The following is a 26404-nucleotide window of genomic DNA, read 5'->3' as shown; positions in this document are numbered from 1 at the left end:
TTCCGTTTGACTAATGGGAACTTGTGCGGAAAATGAACGAGACTTTGTCAAATTGTGAATTAAAAAAAATAAAACTGTTCATAATGGAACTCGCATGCCGCATATAATCTGCTTGAGGGCCTCAAATGGGCCCACAAACCTGACTTTTATATGTCTGTGCGAAGGGCTAAAAGAAGGATACGAATGTTGGAGGACTTACGGTTTTAAAAAGGCTGTAACTTGCTTAGTATTTGAGAAAAAATGTAGTTTAAAACTTCTTCAAAATGAGAAAAACAATTTGCCTATTTATGCAATTGTAACTAATAATAAGGGAGTCGTTTTCACGCAAATGTTTTCTGGCTTTTCGACCAATGCGGACGAATAAGGCCAAAAATAAAAAAACAAATACATGAATAATACTCAAATAAAATTACAATACTTGTATTAACACACAAGTTGTGACTCGCAATTTGGTTCCTTGAGACTAGCTAAAGCTAGCATTGTTCCAGCTAAGTTCCGGCGTTCAAAGTAGCTTGTTGGAGCCTTGACTGCTCTTGACTCAGCCTCTCGTTGGCAGCTCACTCCTCATACGTCCGGACCACTGAAGAGAAGCCCCCTACACTCCGTGTCTAAATCCAAGCTGAGAGCTGAAGCCGGGACGACAAAAGGGGAGGAGAAGATCGATGTCCATGGAACTCTGCTGATGAGACTATTAAACCCTATATTGGAACAAATTACTTTTTTTCCCTGCTCCCCAGTAGCTCATCCGCTCATTTTCGCTCACATCTTTTTTTTTTTTCCTTTCTTCTTCTCTGCATGATTTTCCACCTTAAAGTATCAGTCTTATCATCCTTCTTCCTTGCCACCTGGGAGGACGTGATTAATGGTGGACGGCCGTGACGATCTTCAGCGAGCTTGTCAAATATACGACACTATTCCCTGCTACCTGCTCTGACTTTCTCTTGCATCTGTTCCTCGCAGCCTTGCGGAAATAAACAGTGATCAAATTACCCCTGCTTTATTTAGCCACTGATGAGAAATTAATGGAGCTTTTAATGGATGGAATGAAATTTACGATCGTCTCCAGAGCGGGAAGATCTACACGTCATCGTGCGGTAAAAGGTCACGCGACAGATATTTGTATCGTTGTGATCATTCAAACCCATCATGAGATCTAAACGGGAGGAATTTCAGATGTGAAATATATCAACTTTATTGACAACTCACGACCATCATTGTAATAAATCAATTTATTTAATGATCCATGTTTCAAATAATTGTCAATTTATTGACTTGTTACTCCTCCTCTTGCCCCTACAGTGATAACCTGAAACAATAATATACGTTTTTAATCCTTCCATTACTTATAAAGGGAAATATATATATATATATATATATATATATATATATATATATATATACACACATACAGTTTATATATATGAAGAGATCATTAGAAGAGGTATCGTAGCAAATTTAATTAGTAAATAATGGTAATTCAATGCTACATCTCAAGTTAATAAATACCTAAACTGTGTTATGCCATATTTAGAAAGGGAGGGGTTCGTATATATACTGCAAGTAATATAAAGATTCTCGGTAACAATCGTATACAGGAAGTATTTTTCCAGTTTATCTATTTATTTTGAAGAAAATAAATAACAAAAAAATGTTTCTCAACAGTTTATATATGAAGTTGAACTGGTATTTTAGGTAAGTTTTTATTAAAACATACATTTTTACGTTTTTTAACTTAAAAGGTATATTCTATTTTTTTAAAAAACAAATAAAAAATACATACGATTTTGTCAACTATTAGATTGTTTCTTATTTCCACCGTTCCTCTTGAAGATAATAAACTTTTCTAAGCTTAATTGTGTAAGAGTGCTTTTAACAAATTAACTTAATACTTTGTAAAATGATTTATAAGCTTCTCTTTTTTTTTGCCGTGTTTAGAGGAAAAACAGATTTGTCTTTTGAAAATAGAGAAGTGAGTTCATGGTTAACAAAGATTTATTAAGTGCCAGCCTAATGAAAAGCTCATTAATCTCCAAATATTTGAAGCAATTTCCACAACACGTTTTCAGTAATCTCTTAAAATCAAAGAAGCTACAACACTTGTATTTGTGGCAGAAACTTTGAGATCCATTCGCTTTTGAGATATCGCAACTCTATAACAGCACCGAACAATCATTTCATCATATTATTAGTGGATGTGCTTTAAATTCTGTGTGAAAAAAAGCCAAAGGTGTATCCGTCTGTAACGTGATGCAACAGCCAGAAACTACAGTTAATGATCCGCTCGGTGATCAGGACATTAGGGTGAATCAAAAGAATGATGTCAACATCGGGACATAGAATAAAAGAGCCACATAATCCTCTCATATACCATGACTTAAAAAAGAAATATATATATATATATATACATGTGTGGTACCACTTTCATGATACTGTTTAAGAAAAAAAGGTGTAAAAACAGAATTAACTGCTGAATAATTATGTAATAACAAAGAGATTTTCTAAACATCTGGTCTAGTCACCTTTTCATCATATATATAGATATTTATTTTTTTATATATTTTTTGCCAAACATTTGGTTAAAAATTGTCACAAAGAAGAAAAAAAAACTCTACAAATGTCATGTCAGGTTTGTGCTTCGTTGCGTGATAACATCGGACAGAAGTCAACTTTGGGGGAAGGACGTTTCTGGTGCCGTTTGAAGCTTCATTAAAGCGTAATGCTAACTCTCTCTCACGGCGGCGTTCCGACTGGCTGCCACGTGAGTTTAGCTTCAGGCGAAAAAATAAAGTTGTAGGTGGAGGGAGGAAGAAGTTTATGGAAGAAGAGGATCTTCGCCCGCAGCTTACAAGCTTGATACATGTCATGCTGGGTTTAATATCTGTTATTTCAGAGGCAAAAAAAAGCTACAGAATTGTTATTCTACAGCTTGGGTTCAAGACTCCCCATTTCTAAGCACCGTCTCTATTGACTTTCTTATCCATTGAGCTTGTATCTTGACATGGGAAGAATACAAGAAGACTAATGTTGAAACTGAAATTTAGAAAGTTATTCAAGTAAATATATGCGCTTGTTTTAACTCACCACAAGTCATTCAAAGCTGTCAATTGGTCACATATTGTTATAATAATTATCATTATTATTGAAAATAGCACAACAAAATGTAGGTTATCTTCAACTTCATCCTTTAGCCAGCATAGACATAAAACATGTGGGCATGTCAGTGGTGATTTAGATTAGATAGATTCAATCTCCTGCAAGTCTTCTCCCGATGAGGTTATTGAGTTTTCTTAACCTTGAGATGACTCACTGATAACAGCCTTGATAACAGAATCGAAATCATGACAAACTAAGGACGGTTTGAGGATATGAATCGTCAGAACATCAAAGTTTAAATAGATGTTTGCTTCTAAAAGAGGGGTTGTCATTTGACGTGAATGTATATTGAATGCATTCGCTTTGGAGATGAGAACAAGGACGACTGGAAAAAAAATGTTGAAGATTTAGGAAAATCTGCTCGAGGGAAGAAAAAAAAAGAAGAAAGAATCACAAAAGGGTTTTGGTGTGCGTGAGAGAAAGAGGAAGAAGAAGAGGACTCGTAGAGTGAAAGTCACCTTGTTGAAGTGAACACTGCACTGAGCATCTCTGTCTCTCCTTATGAATTATGACAGTCGCCTGTTGGCCAAACCCCTTCACCCCCTTGCCCGCACTTCTCTCCCTCTCTCTCTTCGCTCCCTCCATCTTTTTCAGAGGTGCATCTTCAGCCGGAAAGCTGCTTCACGGAGAAAAGCGATCATAAAATATGCAGCGGTTCCACTGCTCTTTAGAGTGCTTCTAAGTTCCCGAGACTCTGGACGTATGAGTGCAAATGTATGTGTGTAATACCAGCCACACTCGTTTTCTTTCTTCGTTTTTTCCCCTGTCTTTTGCTCACCTTCACGCGTTTCCTTTCTTCATCCATCTCTCTCAGTCACACCGGTGGCTTCTGTCCACTGAGGTCATGGTTCCACTTTCTCAAAAGTCCATTTCAGGTCGACAGACATCTCTAGTCTGACCTGGTTTGTGCCCACATTTCCCGCGTCCCCCAGTCCTGTCGTGTCATTTTGACCCACTATCTTTATTAAATAAAGGATTTACCGGCCTTTTTTTCTTGTATCCATTTTCATGCTCTTGAATATTAAATGTCATTCAAATAGCAAAGGGTATTTTCAGGCTGGAAGATGCGGCGCATATTAATATCTGTTGGTATTGATTAAAGCGGTAACAGAGCCAAAGAAGAAATGGAAGTATCATTTAAAATATATTGTACAAATTGATGTTTCTATCAAAGTTATCGGAGTAAACCGTGGGGCGACAAGTCCAAATTGTGTATTATTTTGAAATCAAAATGTATAGCACACAAACTGAAACATGTAAGAAAGTAAATCAAGCAAGTAAATTATACTTGTAGAGCGCTTTTCTAGACCAGGGTCACAGAACCAGAGTTTTAAAGTTGATCCTGAAAGAAACTGGCAGCCAGTGAAGAGATTTAAGGATCAGAGAAATGTAAGTTCTTCTACCAGAATGTCATAGGTTTTGTAGTATGACATTAATGTCTTTAAGGAGGTACAGTATGTATTGGTATATTCTGGATTTCCATGAGCATGGACACTTTAATAACAATATGAATGCTGGGAAAATATCTTAAGGTTGTTCTGCCGCGGTCTTTTGTATGCAAGTTTAACAGTTATACAATTTTACTTCACTTTATGCTGAAGATATAGTGGAAAAAAAACAACTAAATAGTATCAGAAATACCAATGCTGACCATGGTGGTCGTACAATAAACATGTTGCCAATCTTATGGAAGAACTTTTCGTCGTTGGATATAAAAACATCTAAAATCAGGAGCTGAAATTGGAAGAAAAGGCAACAACCAAACGCCCTCAAATCTCACTGGAAACCCCTTAAATCATTGACGGGAAGTCGAGTTGATGGAAAGCAAACTCTCCATCGACATCGAAAAGCGGAAGAAGGGGAGTATGAAAAGCTCCGAAGTGACTCGAGGTAGAGAAAAAAGGAGTGCAGTGAGCACATGATCTCTCAACCCCTCGTAAATAAAAGAGCAGGTCTGTTGTTTCCTTTGGAAGGCACACTGACATTTCTGTTAGTCTTTGTAATCTAGGTCAATGCCTGGTTAAGTTAGTTTGGGTTGAGCACCTCAAAGATGCTTCCACGTAGCAAAGAACCCATAAAATTGCTGCTTAGATAGTTCGCTTTACTTCCACTAGAACTTTAAATGTAGTAATTTAATCATTTCATTTGGTATTCAACGGTTAGAATAAACATGGATGTCATATAATTGAGGCTCCAAGGGCAGAGATTCCGAGTGAATAAAGGGCTTCTGAAAGCTGATGGACACATATTGGCTTTTAAGCTAATGGCAGAAATTATAGTCTTTTCTGACAGTATTGAATGCTTAAAGCCTGACCGCGCACGGATTCAGAAATCAATAAATCACATTAGCATAAACTGCCATTTAGTCCGAAACCGAACCGAAAGACAGAAAGGTTTTGACCAAATGTTGGTTTGGAGAGATGCGAAAATAAGTTTTTTTTTTCCACTTGAGTCACTGTGATGATCTACTTAGCATCTATTTTCATTAATCAACCGCTGTCAAGGCAAAATGAAAGATTGTATTCCACTGGTTGAAAAACGGTCGGTGAATAATTATCAATTAATTAGCTTCATATTAGTCTGACATTACCGCTCTCCAAAACTAATAGGGTCCTCAGAGAAATCCAAACGCACATTACTGGCGAAAGAACCATTTACCCCCCCGTTTCTCGAACGCCTGCATTTATTAAAACACTTTTTTCACGCATGTTTTTTCCGAGTGTCACCGGGTGCAATGTGCGGTGCCCTTTTTTTTATTTTTTCCACCCAGCTCATTGGGATGCGCGGCGCGAGCTCATCCAGTCGGAGCTGTCCGGACTCGCGTCGGAGTCATTAGCGCGCTCGTTAGTCCGGTTGTGTTAAATCTAAATTACCATTCATCATCACACAGGGACCCATCATTTATTCTGATGTGGCCCTGGCAGTCACACACGCTAACTGGATTAACTCATTCAAAGACATGCGGGCACACTTTGCTAAAACACAGTGGAATTCCAAATCAGACGTTAGCTCCTTGGCTAAGTGTTTTAAAATAGATTATACAGTATTGATTGAGACGTTAAGCGATGATTGGCTCGCCCTTGTGGATGCAGCCGTCTTCCAATCATGTCGTATTGCGGACTAATATGACTGACCGCGGAGGGGAAAAGGCAATAATGTAATATGGAAGGCTTCTGGTCTGTTTCCACGTCCCCTAATTATATCTGAATGATAAAACCCAGGACAGGAAATTTTTTGCATGACAACTGACTGTCGATATAAAGCAAGGTTGTCCAGACCAGGGATGGATAAATAGATTGACCGGTGATGGAAAAAGTTCCCCTTGAAAAGTTTCAATCCAGAACATATTCATGTCCTTAATCCATCAAGATTATATTATAATTAGATTATATTATTCTCGGCCAACCTTTGTCTTTCCTGAACAGAGCTAAAGACTTGCCAGCAAAAAAATAACACCAGGTTGTTCAGTGTATTTTAAAGCTTCCCCATCACTTGAATGTAAACAGGATATTTCCCCAAGTTACCCTATGATCTGACATTAACACCCCGAAGAAGCAAGTCTTTCTTTTCTGTAGCGTCTTACCCCAACCTTATTGGTAAGTGATGCAAAGTTCCTGTTCTCTTTCCTTAGCTCTCCAGACAGAGAACATCTCTCATAAGAGGAGGGTCATGGCTATCCAAAGAGTTCAAAAGAAGGGCAACTGGATTGAGTAGTTATCAGAGCTGTGCTTGGATATTAAACGCACTTGCTTGACCTAATCTTTTTTTCCTGAAATCATTGCAATGTTTCAGTGAAAAGCAGTGCGAGTGTTAGTAAAATGTTCCATTCATCGTTCTCAACCGTACAAACTGTGTCTCTTTTTTTTTTGTTGCCAAAACATATCTCACAAAATCTCGCGGTACGAATCATTAGAACACAATTCCCCTACTTGGTGTATACAAACCATCTGCACTAATAGTATTTTAAATTCACCCACTGACCCACTTGGGAACAGTTTGGGAACAACTGACCTTTACTGAGCAACCTCTAAAATAAAAAGGCAACACTTCCATGGACTCTCAGTGGATTTGACTGAACGGATGCTTGCATTAAAAACGTTTTAAAATAATGTTTTTGTTAGTTTTCCATTCTGAAAACACCTCCTGATAATACCTCCTGATACTTTACTATACTTTACTTTATGTGTCTATTAGAAATATGAATAGCCAGCAGAGAAACCGCGCCTTCTTCTCACTCTATATACATATGGACTCGTATGTATTCGTCAAAATATAACAGCTCTATACATTTGTATTGTTTCCAGCTTCCCTGCCTCCTTCATTTATACAAATTAAGACAATTGGGAAAGACTTGAGGGGTACAGCGATCCACCACGTTGGCACTCAGCATTAAATTAGCTCTCACTGAGTAATAACACACACAGACTCTCTCGCACACATTCGTTTTGCTGCTGCAGGGAGGAATTCCTTCCGTCTTTGTTGATGTGAGGAATCCTTGGAAATCAAAGCGGACTGCTCCGAGTAGAAAAGACTCTGCAGAGCGTAATTATATTTCCACTCCACCACTGTTTATTGGCATTAAGTTTAAGCATTCTGACCATCAAAGGTGGAATCAAAGTATAAAGAGGAAATCCGACTGTGGGTTTGTTGAGTTAAACGGTCACGGTTCTATTCCCAGTCATGCATTGAGTGGAATTCATGTTCCAATTTCCCTCGATGAGTTTGTGGCAGCGGCGCAGACTTAGCTATCAAAACATGGAATGGAAATATGCAGAGGAAAATTGTACTTATTGTCATTATGAATCAACGTGAATACTTCAGCCGTGCATCACTGCAACGGTACAAATCCTCCCTAATGTTTATTAGCTGCAAGCCTCTTCGGAACATCCCGACTCGGTGGAAGTCTAACCTTTGCAATGGAAACTCGCTAGACCAGAGAGATTGTTTCTGACATTCAGTTGAACTCCGGGTTCCAAACTGAACATGTGTGTTTGAATTTGAGGAGCTTCAATTCGAAGCCTTTAATAGCTTCGGCAGAGATAAATGGGCCGTCTGGTAATGAGGACGAAACGGGAACAAAAACATTGTGGAAAATCACTTTGGGAATGGAAAAATTAGTGGAGTGCTAATTGATTCTGATTCCTTGTCTTTACTGACAAATATGATCAGTTCCCTCAGGCTTTCAGAGTGCCGGTTGTGTTTACTTTTTCTTTTTTTTTTCGTGGCTGATTAGAAGCTCTTTTGCACATTTAAAGCTGCAGTTAAGATATTATTCGCTTTTACTTTGTCTGAATATTTTGGAAAATGTCTTGAAAATGGGTCGTTTGGGTGGGGAATTGGCTGATCTCTGGTTCATCAGAACAGACGGATGCATTTGTGTCTTGACAAGAGATTATAACGGGATTTTTCCTTTTTTTTCCATTTGTGTAGCATTTTCGTCCAATTTCCTCACATTTGCTTCGTATTATGTGACATTTGCCTTACGATGCATTGCATCTGTGTAGTGACGCACAGCATTTTACATATAATTTCTGGATAATTTCCGTAGCATTTGACTCAAGAAGCTAAACATTTGCTGTGAGGTGTGTCAAATTTTGGGAGGCAGTGATTTTTGCATGTGTTTTCATCACGTTTTGACTGAGACACAGTATGATCTGCAAAACGAAATTCAATTATCAATTATGAGGAGAAGAACATCTAGAGTCGATCATACTTTACATTTAAGGATGAATTTTTTGCGTTAAATTTTGTTTTGTTTTCTTTAGTCAGCCAGGAAAAAAAACAATATATGTATTAATTGACATTGTATGTAATATATTACATTAAACTGCTATGGATTATTTAATATATCGATTTAGTGCCATTAGTCTCTGTAGTATTTTGGCTATAGTTGATCAATGTAGACATTTTACATTTAATTTACTGTTGTTTTGCATCCTTTTTGGGATGTTTATGATTTCTGACTTTGTCCTTCCTCTGTTTATCATCTTCCACAGTAACCTATAAGCTATCATTACCACATATTTATCAACACAATTAGTCTTTATTTATGATATGTATCTGCTTTATGTAATAAAAAGCTACTTTCTATCCAATATTTCGGGTCATTTGTTACTTATTTGGCTTGAAATGCTTAATGTATTGCATGCTAATCCAAACTATGTCCAATAAAATCTCTCCTAAATGAAAGATTTGTTTGTCTAGAGCATTTATGAGGTAATAAATCAAATTGACGTTTCATCTCCAAATGATCAAAAAGTTATTATCTGGCTCCGAGTTTTAATTTCTGCTACAATCTGGACAATCTGATCCGAGTCACAGTATCAGACGCTTCTTTTGTCTGTGAAAAAAAACAGCACACTCTGTGATTATCCCTGTAAAGATCAAGACCTAAATCTTTCTTGAAGTCATAAAGCCTCTCAAAACATGTAAATGCACCTCCTGGCAGCGTTACAAAAAGAGAGTCTTCGCACAAGCCAAACAACTTAATTCCACAAATTGACTGGCACCTTCCCAGCCGCTAACCCCTTTTTTCATCTTCAGCCGATGGAATCTTACCTAAAAATCACCCGAGCGTGCCAATTTCCGCCTTTAATTTTTCACCATGGCAGCCGCGGAGTTTATCTTCATTACTTCTGGGCCGACGGATATTAAGCGGGCAGGAGAGACGGACTGTGGCAGAGGTCAAGTTGGACTTGCAAGTTAAATTAAATTTTAAATAAAAAAAAAAAGGTGTTATATGCAAGTAGATTAATCTTAAACCAAATAATAATTGATAAAACCAAATATTTTCAATAATAATTTATCCAATTTATTTGAAAAAATAGTAAATTTAGACTGAAAACTATTTGTATAGTACTTTTTTCGAATGTAAACAAAAAAAGAAGTTCTAGCTGTTTTCAAGCACACCGATTCACATAAATAATTCAGAAAACTATTATTCAGTCTTTGACCTAAATTGGCCGGCATTGATAGTGCCGGTGAAAACATCGGATCAGCACCAGTGTGGGTCTCCAGCCCGCCCTGAGTGCATCTGACAGGCGTCGAGCTCTGGAAACACCAAAGGGCCAAATTGAGTCAGGCAGTCAGACATTTGTTCCATCAATAATTAATGCCTTTCTGCTCTCCTCCCTCTGATCCCCTCAATCTTGCTTCTATCACTGCCGGGTTTTTTTTTTTTTTTTTTAAACATCACATCAGCCAGTCTCATCAGATTCCTGCCTGCTTTTCATCTCCTTCTTTTTCTTCTTTTGGCACCTTTAAATCTTTTAATGGAAATAAACAGTTCATCAGTCACTCCTAGACTATCATCCTTTTTGTTTAATTACTTTCTCTTTTCGTCCAAATTTATAATATGTTACACTTATTTAGGTGTGTTATTTTGCTGTGTGCTGACTGGAAAAACAATTTCCCGAGAGAGAAATCCAGAGGGATCAATAAAGTTTTATCCATCCATCCATCCATCCAAACTAATAATCATTCAATTATAAAGCAACAAGTATCATATTTAGCTTTGTTAAAGGTTAAATGCTAAGGCTTTTTTTTTAAAAATTATTACAAGGTTTAATTTATAAAGGATGCAAAATGACCAATTATTTTAAAACACAGATTATCTGTTTTTATGTGTTATAATACATTTTAAAATAAATCAATTAAGAGTGCTTAGTGCCTCAACAAACACAATGTTTGAACGTCCCTTCAAAAATGCTCAAAATGCAAAAAATAAAGACACATTTTCTGGATGCAAATGTTTCATAAATCAGGTAGTTATCTTGTCTTCTTGGTAAACTTCCCAAATTGTTCATACATGGCAGCAAAACTACCAACTGGGACACATATTTTAGTACGTACACACTTTTCATTAGCATCTCCAGCTCACCAATCCATTTTAAAATCCAAGAGATCACTTTCAAAGTCCTCTAAAATCTCACCCCCTCAATCTTAGCAATCTCCTCAAACACACAGCCTCTGGAAGATTTTTGTGGACCTCATCGCTAACCCTCCTCTCAGTTTCCCTCTTTTTGTTGGCAACAAACTCCCACGTAAATATCTGAACAACTACCATTGAGTTCCAGACTAGCATAACACCTCGATATAAACCTCAACAATTGGCTGGGATCTATTTTTCCTTAATCAACTATAGTCCTTTTTCAACTGTATAGTGTCTTGAGATAACTTTGTTATGATAAGACACTTTAAATAAAATTGAATTGAATTGCACTGAATGTATTTTAATACATTGTCCTTTTTGTATTATTTTATTTGTAGGTTTTAAAGAATCAAAAAACATTACATATTGATAACTTTAAGGTATATAACCGTAGAGATACACCTTAACTTAACATCGGCCATTCAACATCCTCGCCTATTAACCGGCAGGTTGTACTCGAGGCTATGACTCTTTTATGTAAGCTTCGAGTTGTCTTCTTCTCGAGCACTTCAGCTTAATTGATAGCTCTTCTCTACTTTGAAAGGTAATTGAACTAGCAGCTACGTCAATCCCCGGCACTTTATATTAGAGAGACATCAAACACGAGAGGCCTTCAGGAACCTTGGTTTGCCGATTCCGACAACATCACTTATGCACTTGAGAGCCACTGTATCATCAATCCTTGAATTAGCATTTAAAACATCTCCGACGCAACGTTAGCATTAGCCATTTGAAGTAAGTGAGTCAGGGTCAAAGTAGTTTGTCGTTCAAGACCGATCTATTTGTATGTATATCACACGCTAGTCTTGTCAACTACTATTAGCGATCTTCCGGTTTCATTTAGGGCACTTGGGCCTCGTTGAGACGTTAGCGCCGCGGGCTATCAATTAGACAGTACATGTAACTCAATGTTTTTAAATGTTTTATGCTTTGTTTTAAAAAAGAGAAAGCGCTGTCAGGCTGTTCTAGTTTGTCTCGGTTAGTTCAAACAGGCATTACCAATCGAGCATCAATGTGGCCCTTGTGGAGATCGCGTCCTCTTCTCCAGTTACCGGTATTTCCTATTACTTTATCTTTTGCATCTTCCATCCCAGCTGCTTCTCCCTCCTTTCTCCTCCTCAGATCCAACATCCAATTAATAAATGATGTCCAGGAAACTCTCGGGTTTTTTGCAACACGGATACCACACTCCTTCCTTTTTCTTGCTTTCCGCCCCCCCCCCCCCCTTTTCTTTTCCATTTTGTGAACACTGCCCACCGCCTGAAACTCTCTTGTCTCTTGCCACTCCGAGGCAAAGTGAGGCAAGAAAAAAAAAAAAAGAAAAGAAAAAAGGATGGCAAACCTAACCGCAGTCCTTTTGAGTCTAAATAAATCATGGCCAGGCACTGCATTGCTTTTACATCACTGATCCGCTGCTTTCATCCCAGCAGCCATGAAAGACAGAGGCTACAGAGACGATCTGAGGACGAATGAGTAAAGGGAGCTAATATCAAAGGATGGTGTGAATTTAAAAAGGCATCTACACTCGGATCTTTCTACGCTGCTGAACATTTTTTCGCGGAAGCCGGAACTCTACAGAAAGACTTGGATGTCATAATAGTTTCGGCAACAGGATTGTTACAAATTGGTTTTATTTTCGACAAAGCAATTTTTAAAGGAAACGCCGTGGCACTTTCCTTCGTAGAACTACGGTACTTATAACTGTTTTTCTTTCAATTTAATTTAGTTTTAAACTCTAGTTTAGTCTCTTGAAGAAGAAGAGAATTGCAAAAACATTCCAAAGTACGACCCAGGTAGCACACATAATAATAAAGTGTATTATTTACCCTTAAAATATAAAATTAAAGGCCAAAATAGGATCCTGTGAAGCAAATAGAGAGACCCCCCCCAAATTCAAGACACTATTTGTCAATGCTCATTCTAATGAAGGGTTGCTGAGGCCTCACGATACAGCATCAGCTGTTTCATGATACAGCGTCTTAATTTCTTAAGGCCACTAGATGGCAGTCTCTTCTTTAAAATAATTGGATCTGATCTACTAATTCAATGTAACCTGGCATTATTTTTCAGCGAGATTGACATCTAGTGTCAAACTGTATCATGATACAGCATCAGCTGTTTCATGAGGCCTCATCAACCCATCTAATTCCTACATCCCCCAAAAAAACTTCTTTTTTTTTCCTGCCAGTGGATAATCTTGTGTTGGGTTACATTTTTAACTCCTGAATGAGATCATGTTACTGTTCACTTTTGGCCCTCGCTCTTTCAAACATCGTCAAGAATGATTCTCCTTAAACACTTCAGATGTAGAGAGAGAAAAAGAGGACTGGGAATTCTAAAGATGGTAAAAAGCTAGAGTTGATTTTTTTTTTCATAGTGTAAATCAATGCATCTGATAAAAAGATTGGTTAGAGGGGAGATGAAACATGCTTCATCTCAACCTGACCACGAAAAAACTGTCCTTGCAATTCACTTTTCACCAGTTTTTATAGTGCTTCCAAAAGCCAGAATAACCTACAAGTTTCCTGACTGGTGAAGCCGTTTCATGCGTTTCACCCAATCATGAACACAACCAAAACCCCAACATGACGCCCCCTTCAGGAACCTCCCTCATCATCCCAGATAGCAATTACCAAAACCAATTAATGAAACTAACATACAAAAGTCCGTTCGGGTTTGTATTTGTCCGTCCTTAAGCGAGCCTGATGGCCCAATACCAGGTCGCGCCGAGCCGGCACTGCTTCTGGTGGAAGCACATTAAGCCGCTCAGATAAGGGTTCGTCTAACCCAGGAACGGCGGCTAATTAAAAACGACTGGATTAATTAATGTGGAGATTCGTTAGTGGCGCTCACGCAGTTTGATGCTTGGTTCAATTAGAGTGATGTACCTCTCGCGCACACACAGGGCGGGGGGACTGAGTCACACATCACTTCTATCGAATAATGTAGTCATTGAGATTCAAGGAAGTGTTTTTACAATCATTCTAAAGAGCGCTTATCTGGATTGTATGGCTCTGAAATCGTTGACAAATGTAGGAAAAATGGGTCATTTTGTCCGTGTTTCGATGATAAATTCCTTTTAACTTTATAAACTATTTATTTTTGAACTATATACTATGGTAAATACTCTAAAATGCCAAGGATCTGCTCAAATAAAGGCATTTAGTTGAACTATTATACATATTTGGGTCAACTTTCTTTCCCTCTTGGACTTTAATTCTGTTGCAGTTTTTTTTTGCTGGTGCAAAGCTTAAGTTAAACAATGTTGTACTTTCCAACTGACCTAAATAAAAGCAATTTTTAACTTAATAAGCACACACTTTGGACTCGTTCTCCGACATCCCTCTTATGACTCACTCCTCAGTGAACTCATCTGTGCAGCTGTGTGTGTAAATTGGATTTGTGCATTACAAAATCTTTTCTATTTTTTTACAACAAGGTTCTGTATTAGGAAGCCTGCATAACTCTTAATGTAGGTGAACCATGTCTATGTTTAGACTAGAATATGTTGTCACTTGTGACCATCATTACTGAAAAAATTGTAAAATAAAAGTGTGCGCTAATTACTGGTTCTTTATCACATTAAAAATAAATGTAATGAAGCCTACGATAAAGTAATACAACTGCTCATCTAAGTGATGAAAAAATCTAATAACAGCAGATCAGGACCGAGATTGAAATTGGTCGCACACATTTATTTATAAGCAACATCCTGAGAGAGGCTTCACCTTGAGACAAAAGAAAACCTCTCGCACAGACACACAGCTGGCGTGTCAAAGTACACACACACACACACACACACACACACACACACACACACACACACACACACACACACACACACACACACACACACACACACACACACACACACACACACACACACACACACACACACACACACACACACACACACACACACACACACACACACATACACACACGGAGGAAGGCGAGTACCCACACCTACCTGATGGTGCAGTCACATGACCTTCAATCTCCGCTATCTCTATTATCACATTTTCTACAACGGTCACCAAATCAACCCTCAGGACGGGCGAGCAGATGGATATGTGTGTGTATGTGTGTAACATCTGGGTGGGTTAAGACGCCCTGAAATGAAGATCAGTCCAGCGGCAGAATCACTTACTGTCATTCATGCCATTTTCTCTCTCTCTCACACACACACACACACACACACATAAATAGACACCTGCCTTTATTAAAACGTCACATCCAGAGAAAAGACGACGTGCTGTCACACTGGCTGCTGTGAATCCGAGCGACTCCGTATTTACAGTGAATTGTAAATTCTGCTCAACGCTCAGACGTCAGGTGACTTATGAATTGCTAATACGTCTTATCTCGCCATCCCTCCGCGTCCCACTTACCCCCACCTCGACCACCAGATGCTTCAGCGCACAGAGCAACAAGAAAAGCAGCAACAGAAAAAAAAAAAAGGTTAAAACTGGCTTGAAAATCCCCCAAAAATTGAGCACAACTCAAGTCATTCTCATGTTAAATTCAAGAAAATATTGCATTAGGTCTTAATGTCTGTTGTGTTTGCCTTCACAGTAACATTTAAGAAGTAATTTTACTTACAAAATGGAAACAGTGTATATACAGTATATTGTAATTATTCAATCATTACTTTGCGAAAAATACAACAATACAAGTTCTTAAGACTTAAAGATGTCATAGAGAGATAATCAAAGATCAATGTATTTGACTAAAATCTAAAGGTCAAACATTCTAATCTGATCTTGGATAAGAGAATCAGGTAGATTTTGGCCTTCATTGATCAGGCAGAAACCTGCATTAGAACCAGACTTCCTTTCATTTTTTCCCCTATGTTTTTTGTATTATTACCAATGTGGTAATCTGAACCTTTTAAAAGAATACAAATATTTTTAATTAATCTATGTTTCCATCCATTCTTAAACTTGAAGCTGCAGAAACCTGGACCAAAACCAGACTTGGATTGAGTGAAAGCCTCTGTGTGAAAAAAAGTGAAACCTGTTTTTCTTTTTTAAATTAATGTAGTATTATTGTAATAATTAAATTAAATAATAAAAAAAATAGCTTTTATCACCGACTTATTTCTACACATTTTTTTTAAATTATTTATCAGCATAGCCAGCAATATGCAGATGAAACACATTATTTTTGAGTCACTGCTTTTCCAATTTATTTTCTGATTTCAGGTTCACTTCCCTGCATGATTACGTATTGCGATTATAATATTCAGCCACTGTGGCGACAACCCCTGCAGGCAACCGAGCCTAAAAATAAAGTGGATTGTTTTAAAACTTTTTGTTTTTTTGTTTCATCTTCTCTGTAAGAGATGCGATGATGCTGAGACCCTACACTGCTTTTTTTTCTTATGACAATAGAGACACGTCTGGAATCAAAACCCGTCCACAACTGAGGCAACGACCTGCTCAACGGTGACAATTTTCAACGACAAGAGCTCAGATTCTGTGCGACAAAACATGAGGAGCGACACAATAAGCGGAACAGGTATCCAAACAAAAGCAGCACTGTTGAGTGTTTTTTCACGATGACAAAGTTACTGTAACACTCCAGACATGCGGAGGATGCTGATGAGAGAGAGAAAGATGGAGAGCTCGGAGACAGGGGGGGAACGAAAACAAAAGGATGGAGAAGAAAGAAGTGGGGTTCGTATCTACTCACAGGATCTCCAGATCGCGCAGCGCTCGGAAAGCTCCATCTTCGATGCAGCTGATGTGGTTGCTGTCCAGTTGCCTGCATCAGTCACACACACACACACACACAGGGAGAGAGGAGAGGGAGGCAAGTCAGCACGGTTCGGGCTGTGGGAGGGACTAACAACGCGAGCGTGGGGGAGTCGGCGAGGTGATACACCCCCCAAATCGGAAGCCGAAAGTAAGGAGTAAGAACTCTAAACGCACACCGGGGGGAGGACGCCCGTCGGCACCTAAAGCTCTCACCTCGGTGATGAAATGACCGGCCCTCCGGAGCAAGAGGAGGAGAAAGAAGAGGAGGAAGGAGAGAAGGGACCGGTCACCTCCTCGCCCGGCGCACACTGCCCACCGGGAAGAGGGAGTAGCGAGGGAGGTCGACGGAGTGAAGAGGAGAGCGAGCGTTCCCCCTCCCCCCCCCCCATCTGCTAAAGCCCACCCTTCATGTCTGTTCTGTAAATATTAATTGCATTTTCTCCCTCCTCCATCCTCCCCCTTTTTCCTCCTCCCTCCACCATGTCCTCTTTTATTCTTTTTTTTTTCTTTGCTCTGTAGTGAAAGAGGGAGTAATTTCATTACATTAGGCCAGCCAATCCATTAAGGGCCTTTTACCGGCTCCGTCACTGAAACAATTTCATTAAAAGGAAAGCCTCTGTAAATCAAGCCGGAGTCACGACACCGTCTTCCTTCCCCTCCCTCGCAGTCGTTCCAGATCCGGGCGTCAGACTCCCAGATGGACCCCATGCCCTACTGTCATCCATCCTCTTGCTTTTACCTTAATTTGCTGTATCCAACCCCCTCCTCCCCCCACCTCTATCCATCCCGCCATCTATGAACCTGACAACCCTGAAACCTCCCTCCCTTTTCTCCTTCCCCTCGTTTCCTCCCTCCACCTCTTTCTTCCTTTTTCTTTCCGTCTTCTGCTGAATTGATTGAGATACGGCAGACGGACATTAATTGTAAGATATTTTTAGCACGTCTGGTCTTGCGACTCTTTCGGAACTAATTTGACCATCGATTCACGTGGAAAGAAAGTTATATATAGTTAGAAATCATAGGATTCCATCCATTAATTACATTTTCCAACCACTACTCTTTTGGGCATGCGTCCCAAATCGTGCACTTCTCCGATTAAACCAGTGCAGTACAGGTCAAGACAGTACACGTGCTTGCGCAGTGTGCAAATTTGGACAGGGTAGTACTGTCTCAAATCAAACACTGACGCTACACACTTACTTTAAATTACTCGACAGCTTCTCCTTCTACTACTTTTTAACGCTGATTGCAACTGGCCGTTGGAACAATATCGCCTTCACTTGACAGTTCTTTTCGCCGACAGTAACAAGTTATTAATTTGAATTTAATTTTGTTATTACTGTTGTTTTGTGGTAGAATTTGTGTTTTCTTAAACATTTACGCTGGTATCTGCTAAGAAGATGGGTCACTGGTGACGTAACTTTTGTTTAGCGCCATTTACGTCATTAAGATGGCAGCAGTTAAGGGTGGAAAGTGTTCATCGTCCATTTGAGTGAGCCAATTGAGTGCTTATTGGGACGCACTTGTGCACTCAAAGTAAGTAAGAACTGCACGATTTATGACAAAACCTTGGTCACGATCTTTCTCTACAATTTAAGAAAGTTCTTTTGCAAAGCTTTTCCTTTCACTTCCAAGTCTTTATTGCACTTTCATGACTTCTCTTGATCTCTTACTATCCCACCATACTTTCACAAATCTCCGTGCCAAAAATGTTCTTGGTAAAAACTGACATTTAAGCAGATTTGTATACCTTATTTTAAAGTAAATATGGTCTAAATTATTTTCTAGAAACAAGATTTTCTGAATGGTTTTTTTCTTGACCAATTACAGGATTTCCAGTTTCATTTTGTCTTTAAATATCTTGAGATAAGACTTTTTTCTTGACTGAATGCAACTCACTTCACTTTCAATTAATGGAGTTAACTACAGTTGAACACACTTAGATATTGTTTACTTGTTGCTTAACATGTAACCACAAAATCAAGCGTCTTAGAAACATAAAATGTATCGACATGTAACAACTTCATTTCTTGGCATCAATCTTTTCCAATTCTTATTTCCCAACCTTTCTCTCCATCTATAATCCATTTCTTCTCTATCTCCTCCCTGATCATCTTTGATTCTCCTTCACCTTATCTCTTCTTAGACTCCATTCATCCATCGCTAATTCATTTATTTCCCCTTCTTTTTTTTTATCTCCGATCAAAACCCTTTAAATCTCCTTCATTTCCGTCTGCACCCATTTTATCACTCATGTGCTTCGCGAATAAAACGCTTTCAGGTTGGTAGGTTTCAAAAAACGGTGCCGGGAATCTCTCTGTGGGGCAGGACAACAATTTCAACTTTCAGAGATGTGCTTTATGTCTGTGAAAGACAAAGACTTTTGAAGCAAGGGTGCTGTAAGGACACATTTTTATACTTGATCGCCTGTTCCAATTGGATACGGGTTGTCAGGCAAAGTATAAATATCCGGACATTTATACTTTGCGTCACAAAGTCATGTATTTAGATGAAACGCCTCTCTTTTTTGTTGTGAACCATGACATTAAATGTATTTAAATTCCCTTCAAAATGACATGTATTACTTTATTGTGCGTATTAAACTGGTGCAAGGACAGCAGCACTGAAGTGTATACACAGTTATGATATATAATGAAACACAAAGCTACTCTAATATTGATGACAAATTCTGACAGGGATTCAAAATCGAGCAATTGCCTACTGCAGTTCACATGGCCGCTCGTAATACCGTGCATAGATTGTTTTACTTTCTCCCCAGGTAACACCCGTGAGTTTTGTTTGTCAGCAATATCATTTAGTGGTGTAGCACACATGGAATAATATGCACACGATGCAGGAAGTCTAGGGGGTGTATCGACCCCTGTGACTCGGAGTAGTTTCTCTGACATTTCAGATCTAATGCATCTCAGCCGATTATATCACTGGCATCACCTGGTAAAGAGTATTTAGATATGGAGAGTTTTAGCCTTTTATTGTTGCCTGTTCTTCCTTTCCAGGCTAAATTTAGAGACCAACGCTTATGAAAAAATGTAGTAATATGGCAGGAAAATAGAAAAAATGAACATGTTTTTGGTGCTGAGAAACGACTAATATTCAACTTTTAACAAATTGCAAAGAGCTTGAAATTTCCTTTTGTGTGTAAGTAGTACTTATTTATAAAGCGCCTTTCTAGACCAGGGTCACAAAGCGCTTGAAAATCAAAAGCAATTCAAAAATTTAAAAATACCTACAGATTTAAAAACTCTAAAAGAATACCAATCAAAAACTTTAATTTTATATATCTTTCTAAATTTTGTAGTTACGTTGATGCCCTTTTTTTGCCAATAACATATGCCAAACACCATTAAAATATGTTTCATATGCATGTTAGTTACTATTCTGTTCCTGTAGCCCATCCTTCTTCCGTATTGTAAAAATGATTTCCATCTTTGATCCAAATTCCTTCTCAGACTTTCCCTAACCTTAATAAATATTGGATTCAGATAAATTGAAATTCAAAGGCTTTAAAACGGACATCAACCGGCTGCTGCTGTTGGTAAACAGGTTGGCGTTAGTTCGGATTTTTTTTGGGGGGGTGTCGCAAATATCAAACAGCTTTTGGCCAAACAGCCAAGTGTGTTGTGCCAAAGGCTTTTTCTCCGGATCACCAGAGGATTTCTAGAAAGTGCTCCGGTGGTTAAATCTGCTTTGATGTGCTGCCATGGCAGGTGATGTAGAGATGGGTTGTTTATAACCCTATTTATCAAGTTCACAAAGTTAAAAAAAATCTGGAAAAACATGTTTTTGTTTCAAGTCTGATCCAAATAATGTGACAGGTTGTCTGGTTGTGTTCTTCGTATTTTCAAAAGTGTTTGCTCGAGATGCGAACGTTTGTTTGACTGGACTTCACAAATATAGCCGAGGGTCTAAGCAGCCTGTGGCCAGGCCGGGGTTTTTGATAAATGTGATTAAAAGGGACGATATGTTGGCCAGAAAACAAGCTAGCAGCTGTTTCCGCCGCATGGCGATACACAGCCCTGTGGAAGCTCGACGTAAAGATACAAGGGTTATGAACACTTGAGCGTGGGAATGATCTACAGCAGCTGAAAATGTGTAAATCGACATTTTTGTTACTTTTATGTTCATGGGATGACTTGAAACGCAGCTAGCAAAAAAATGCTAAAGTTTAGAGTTGTGGAGCTAATAAATACATCAAGTAACATTGTGTAATAATGTTATGTAATATTTTCTTTAGTTGTGGTTAAAGTGAAAAAAAAAATGAAAAGACAACAAAAGGCAGCTGAACTTTTGTCTACTTTCGGAATAATTTGACCGTTTGTTTCTAGGCAACTGCATAAAAATTATGAGTAAAATTAGCATATTTATTTTGAGCTTAATCCTGTCAAATTACAGTTGAATTCTGACTTTTTTCTCTTAAATCGCCATTTTTTGGAAAAGACAAATTAAAAAGAAAAAGTTTATCACTAAGAAAATGGCTACCAATGTGTGTAACTTATGAAAGATTATGGATGGAGACTTACAACTATTGTTAAAGGAAATCAATTTGATGTGAATCTAATAAACCCTGATAAACATAATTTAGTAAATAATTTGTTTGTCGTCTGCAATTTTAGTTGTCTGGGAAAAGAAGGAAAAAAAAAACAACCTTTGGATTCAGCCCTGTCCCTCGAGTAGATCGAGCTTGAGTAGTAAATGAGGTGAAGATCTTTTTTATCTTCAACCATGTGACAAATTAAGCCATTATCAATGAAACTACTTCTGCGAGCCGGAGCACTCCAGATCGTGAGTCACATCATCTGTTTCATTTTAAATCGACAAAATAAAAGAAAAAAGTTTCCCACTCAAGCGCACTTGTTTGTCGCAGGGTTTGACTCGTCCTCGGCTGCAGTCGGTTTAATTATGTCGATCATCGGGGCTATTGATGGACTGATTCAGCTCAGGCCAGCTGGAGCGAAGGGAAGATAGCGACTCCGATGTGGAGAAACACACACACAAGCCCTTGTGAATCAATCAGTGAGCAACCAATCGTGAATGGAGAGAAGAACTTACTGGCAAACATCAGGGCTGGAACTTTAATATTTGATGGATTTTTCATTCAAACTCAGACGTTAAGGAGAGAGGGAGTTGTAATAGATTCATCTTCATTATGCATGATAAAAAGTCATAAAAGTTATTTAAAATTGAACAAAAACTGTTTCTTTCAACTGAGAAAAATCTCTAAACTTAGTAGCATGTTGTCACAACATGATCTGGAGCTTATAATTCGTGCGTTTGTGTCTTCTCGTTTGGACTATTGTAACAGTTTATGTATGTGTCTAAACATAAAGGAGCTGTCTCGCCTGCAGTAAATACAAAACTTTGCAGCCAGAATTCTACCCCGCTCTAGTAGAAGAACTCACATTTCTCCGATCCTTAAAACTCTTCACTGGCTGCCAGTTTCTTACAGGATCAATTTTAAAATGCTGGTTCTCACTTTCAAATCTATTCATGGTCAGGCTCATACTTGCATCAGTGATCTGATTAAACCTTAAACCCCAGCTCGGGCTCTGAGGTCTGTGGATCAGAATCTACTTATGGTTCCTGAACACGATTAAAAACCAGAGGAGAGAAACATTCCAGGCTGTAACTCCTAAGCTTTGGAACGATCTTCCACTTACTCTGTGTTTGATGATCTACTGACTCCTTCAAGAAACAACTTAAGACATTTTTAAATGTGTATTGCTTTTGATCGTTCAAGCGCTTTGTGACCCTGGTCTGAGAAAAGTCACTTTACAAATAACTTTTTCTCACTTACTTAATTAGATTTAAAGTTTGTGACTTTTTATTTCACTTGTGTTGGATTTTTAGGCCAAATTTTGTCATTTTATGTGGCCCGTCGAAAGCTCAAAATAAATGTAGCTCATTGTTCTAGTGTTTTAGATAAGATACCACTTCATCACTTTTACAGAGACTTTCAATCAGAGTTGAAGAAAATGAAAAGAGGTATAACAAATTTAAATTAAGATAAGTATTTTGGCTTGAGACACAAACCGTGTAAAACCCTTGCACGGTTGAGTTTGACACCACTGTTTTAGATGATTGTGACTAAGAATAGCATTTTTTTATGTGTTCTGGTTTACAATAGCAATGTACTTGAAGACGAGTGTGTGGCATAATTAAGGTGAAATAGCTTTTCAATTACTTTTTGTAGTATCTATGTGTTTTCTTTGGGGTGGTTTTTTTTCTGGTAAAAATATAACATCCTGATATTTTTGAGACATTTTTTTCTGAGAACATCATGTCTGCGGCTCCTTAGAAACCTTAATTGGATAGAATTTGAAAATAAAAATGATGTGTTTAAAATAACAATATCCAAAATATTAATTGTGACAACAATTAATTTAAATTATTCAAATAATTAATTGCAATTTACAATGTTAGGTCACCAGTCCTGGATAGTTTTGTTGGTAGAGAACTCAACTATAAGACCTGAAAGTCCAGGGTTTGAATCCCGACTTCAGCACTGTAATTTTTTACAAAAGTTATTATGGTAATCTTTTTTTTTTTTATCAGGCTTTAGTAGCCGACTTGCGTTCCCTTTTCTTTTTGTTCAATGTAGAGACATCGTTTATATATTTTGGCATTAGCCACAATAAGAGACTTTAAAGAATAGGGTCACTTTTTTTTTCCTTCATTTATATTCCCACAAAATTGAGTATATTTTGACGTAGTACCTTTTAAATTATACGATTCATTATACTAGAATACAGATATTTCATTGTATTTTATTAAAAATCAGAACATGTATAGCCAACTATTACAGACCTTATGGATAGAAATTTTAATAATTTGGGTCCAGCAAAGTCACCGCCGTGGACCCTCGGGCAAGGTTCTGAAACAGCAGTTTATCCACTGTATGCTGTGTTCTGAAATTTAATGTCAAAAGTGCAGGTGCGTTAAAGGTCATTGTGTATCAGATGAACAGCTCATGTGGAGATGCTCGGAGACAAAGTTAAGGAGGTCGGATGGACAAGCAGTACGAAGATCCTGGAAAGAGGAAGACGACTCATGGACGCGTTAAAGATGACGTGAAGAGAAAAAGAAAAAAAATCTAGAGAGAATGATGGTCATTAAGGTGGACGGGGCCGACTTGCTGCAGCAACACCTGGTGGGAAATGCCATAAGTAAAAGTGTAAAAGGTCACTTCTCTATCTTCTCAGCTGGACTTTTACCAAGTTCCGTCATTTTACATGCAAGTCAGCACGATGCATTTCATGACCTTCTCACGGATTATTAAGATTTTTATTCTAACTACCGTCCTATATTTGTTTTTTAAAAACTAATTAAATGTAACATTAAGTTTTACTATTTTAAAACCTACAGCATCGACGCACAAACGTTATCTAATGTGTCACAACCCAATGTTCCGTCTGCTTAAGTGCACCTTACGTCAGTACCTATGCTTCCTGCGATCTCCCGGACTCTTCGTAACATGTTGCAAAAAACATGGCTTAAAATGAACCCTAATGACTGAACACACTCTCCCTGTTCTTCCTGAATGATTATATCATAATCACAACTGCAGCATGTACCGATTGCTTTCCCTGGTTGACCGTTGACTCATCTGTTACAGAGCGAATGTTTTTGAAGCTCTGCTGATGTAAGAGTCACGCAGGCATCGGCCATGACTTTGACGGCACGTAAAGCAGTGAAATATCTTTAGGAATACAAAGGAGGTCGCGCTTAAGTGGCGTCCAGGGTTTTTTTGGAAAGCCTTATTCTTGCAGTGGTTTCCTCGCTGGACCGCATTCCAGACTCGGCGTGATCAAGGATAACGCAAGGTCCCTCATCTGCATTCTTTTTTTCTTTCCGGAAGATATGTCGAGGCAAATAGCATTTGTTGTGACATTGATCAAATTCAGATGCTGCCAAGTCCAGAATGCTTAATGAGACAGAAGTAGTGACGCATCTCCATTTAGTTTCAACCTTCTTGGCTTAAAGTAAACTTGTGGATCAATCTATATCTATGAGTCAGCTTGGTTACCTTCTCTCGGGTGCTACAGGGGTTCTACAGGAATATTCTTCGGCTCAAAATGGCTGCCATAAATCAGTTTGTTTTATTCTAAGGTAGGTTTTAAACTAAATTATTAATAAAGCCCTGTTGATAAAATATAAGGCAAGTTACAGCCTTTAAAAATAAAGTTGCATGTCCTCCAACTTTTTGGCCTTCTTTGAGCCCATCTGAAAACGCAAGCATGTTAAACTAAATGTAACATGACCTCTACATTCTTCATTTTAAATATTTTTCAGCAGTTGTATACCTTACAGAAATCCCCAGGTACTTCAGCTTGTACGAAATTAAATCATGTTTATTCATTGTTTATTCAATATTATTGATGTTATGCTATTATCCTAAAAAGTTTATTATATAGTTGTGTAAAATATCCTTCTAGGCCAGGTACGCGTTTCTTTGAGCCATTTTTGGTTCTAAACTGAATAAACTATGTTGCTTTTGAAAAAAATTATTACATTTTTTTATTTTAAATGATTGTCTACCATTCGTAATATTTCAGTATTAGATGTTTCATGCACAAGCAACACCGGGATGATTCCACATTTTAACAAGACTGAGCAAAGCTAGAGCTCTGGATGAAGGAACAGGAACTGAAAAACATTGCAGAAAAACATCACCAGAGAATCCTGACCTATTGAGAATCTTTGGAATATGCTTGACAAGTGTTAGCGGATTATTTTAGTTTGTTGTCTCTTTAAGTTGACCAGGGAATTTTCAGAACTGGATGCAGAGGTAGAGAGTAAACAAAAAAATATCTCGGTATCTTGGTAACTCGACTTGGTGACTGGACTATGAAGCGTTGTATTTGATGCAATTTTTGGTAGTTTGTGAAGTGTCAATCGATCTCCAGTTACAGTCCATTGATATCGTTGATGAATCGTGCTTCTCATGGTTACAGTTGAAACACAGAATCGAGTTTAAACTCCTGCCGCGATAGAGAATCAACAACATAGATAGGTTTGTGTGAGCGAGTCCAACGCGGTCTTCTCATCCCTCTCTAAGGCGCTGTAGTAATAATTCAAACAAACTGCTACCCTGCACTGCATTGTGGGAAGGGAAGCGTGAAGTGTGGAGGCGTTTTACGAGGTGGAAGGGAAAGGACAGGATGACTGGAAGGAGCCGCGAGTGAAGAAGTGAAGCCATGGGGTGGGTACTTTAAAAATACAAAAAAAAAAAAAAGGGGGTACTGTTGGCTGAAATTACATATTCCATTTTCTGAACACGCTGGAGCAAAGCACCTGGAGGTGATTGTCTAAATGTTGAGCATGGGTGGACTCAGTTCGAAGAATGAATCCAAGTTCATCATGTGTAGAGGAGAGATATGATGGCAGGATACAGTATGTGTGGGCACTGACTGAACAAATCAATTATTAGAAGTTTTATATAATTCAGTTTTAGTTTCATTTGCATTTCCACTCCATGACTTCATTGACTGTGAGGTCGCAAAACCTGGAGAAATATCTTAGTAAGAATATTAGCAGCTACAAA

General features: G+C 38.3%; 1 protein-coding gene across 3 annotated transcripts in view; it reads right to left on the bottom strand.

The window, feature by feature from the left end:
• slit3 (slit homolog 3 (Drosophila)) overlaps window positions 1-26404 on the bottom strand; it is a 258143-nt gene that overhangs the window by 79303 nt on the left and 152436 nt on the right. For all 3 annotated transcript variants that reach the window (XM_087799783.1, XM_087799784.1, XM_087799782.1), the window contains one exon: window positions 16778-16849. In XM_087799783.1, coding sequence (XP_087655909.1) covers window positions 16778-16849 — 72 coding nt within the window. The remainder of the gene's footprint in view (window positions 1-16777; window positions 16850-26404) is intronic.

This window comes from Callionymus lyra, chromosome 9 (assembly GCF_982586985.1).
Source record: "Callionymus lyra chromosome 9, fCalLyr1.hap1.1, whole genome shotgun sequence".
NCBI classification, from domain to species: Eukaryota; Metazoa; Chordata; class Actinopteri; order Syngnathiformes; family Callionymidae; genus Callionymus; species Callionymus lyra.
Note: the sequence above shows the minus strand (reverse complement) of the source record. Positions and strands in the feature narration are given on the sequence as shown.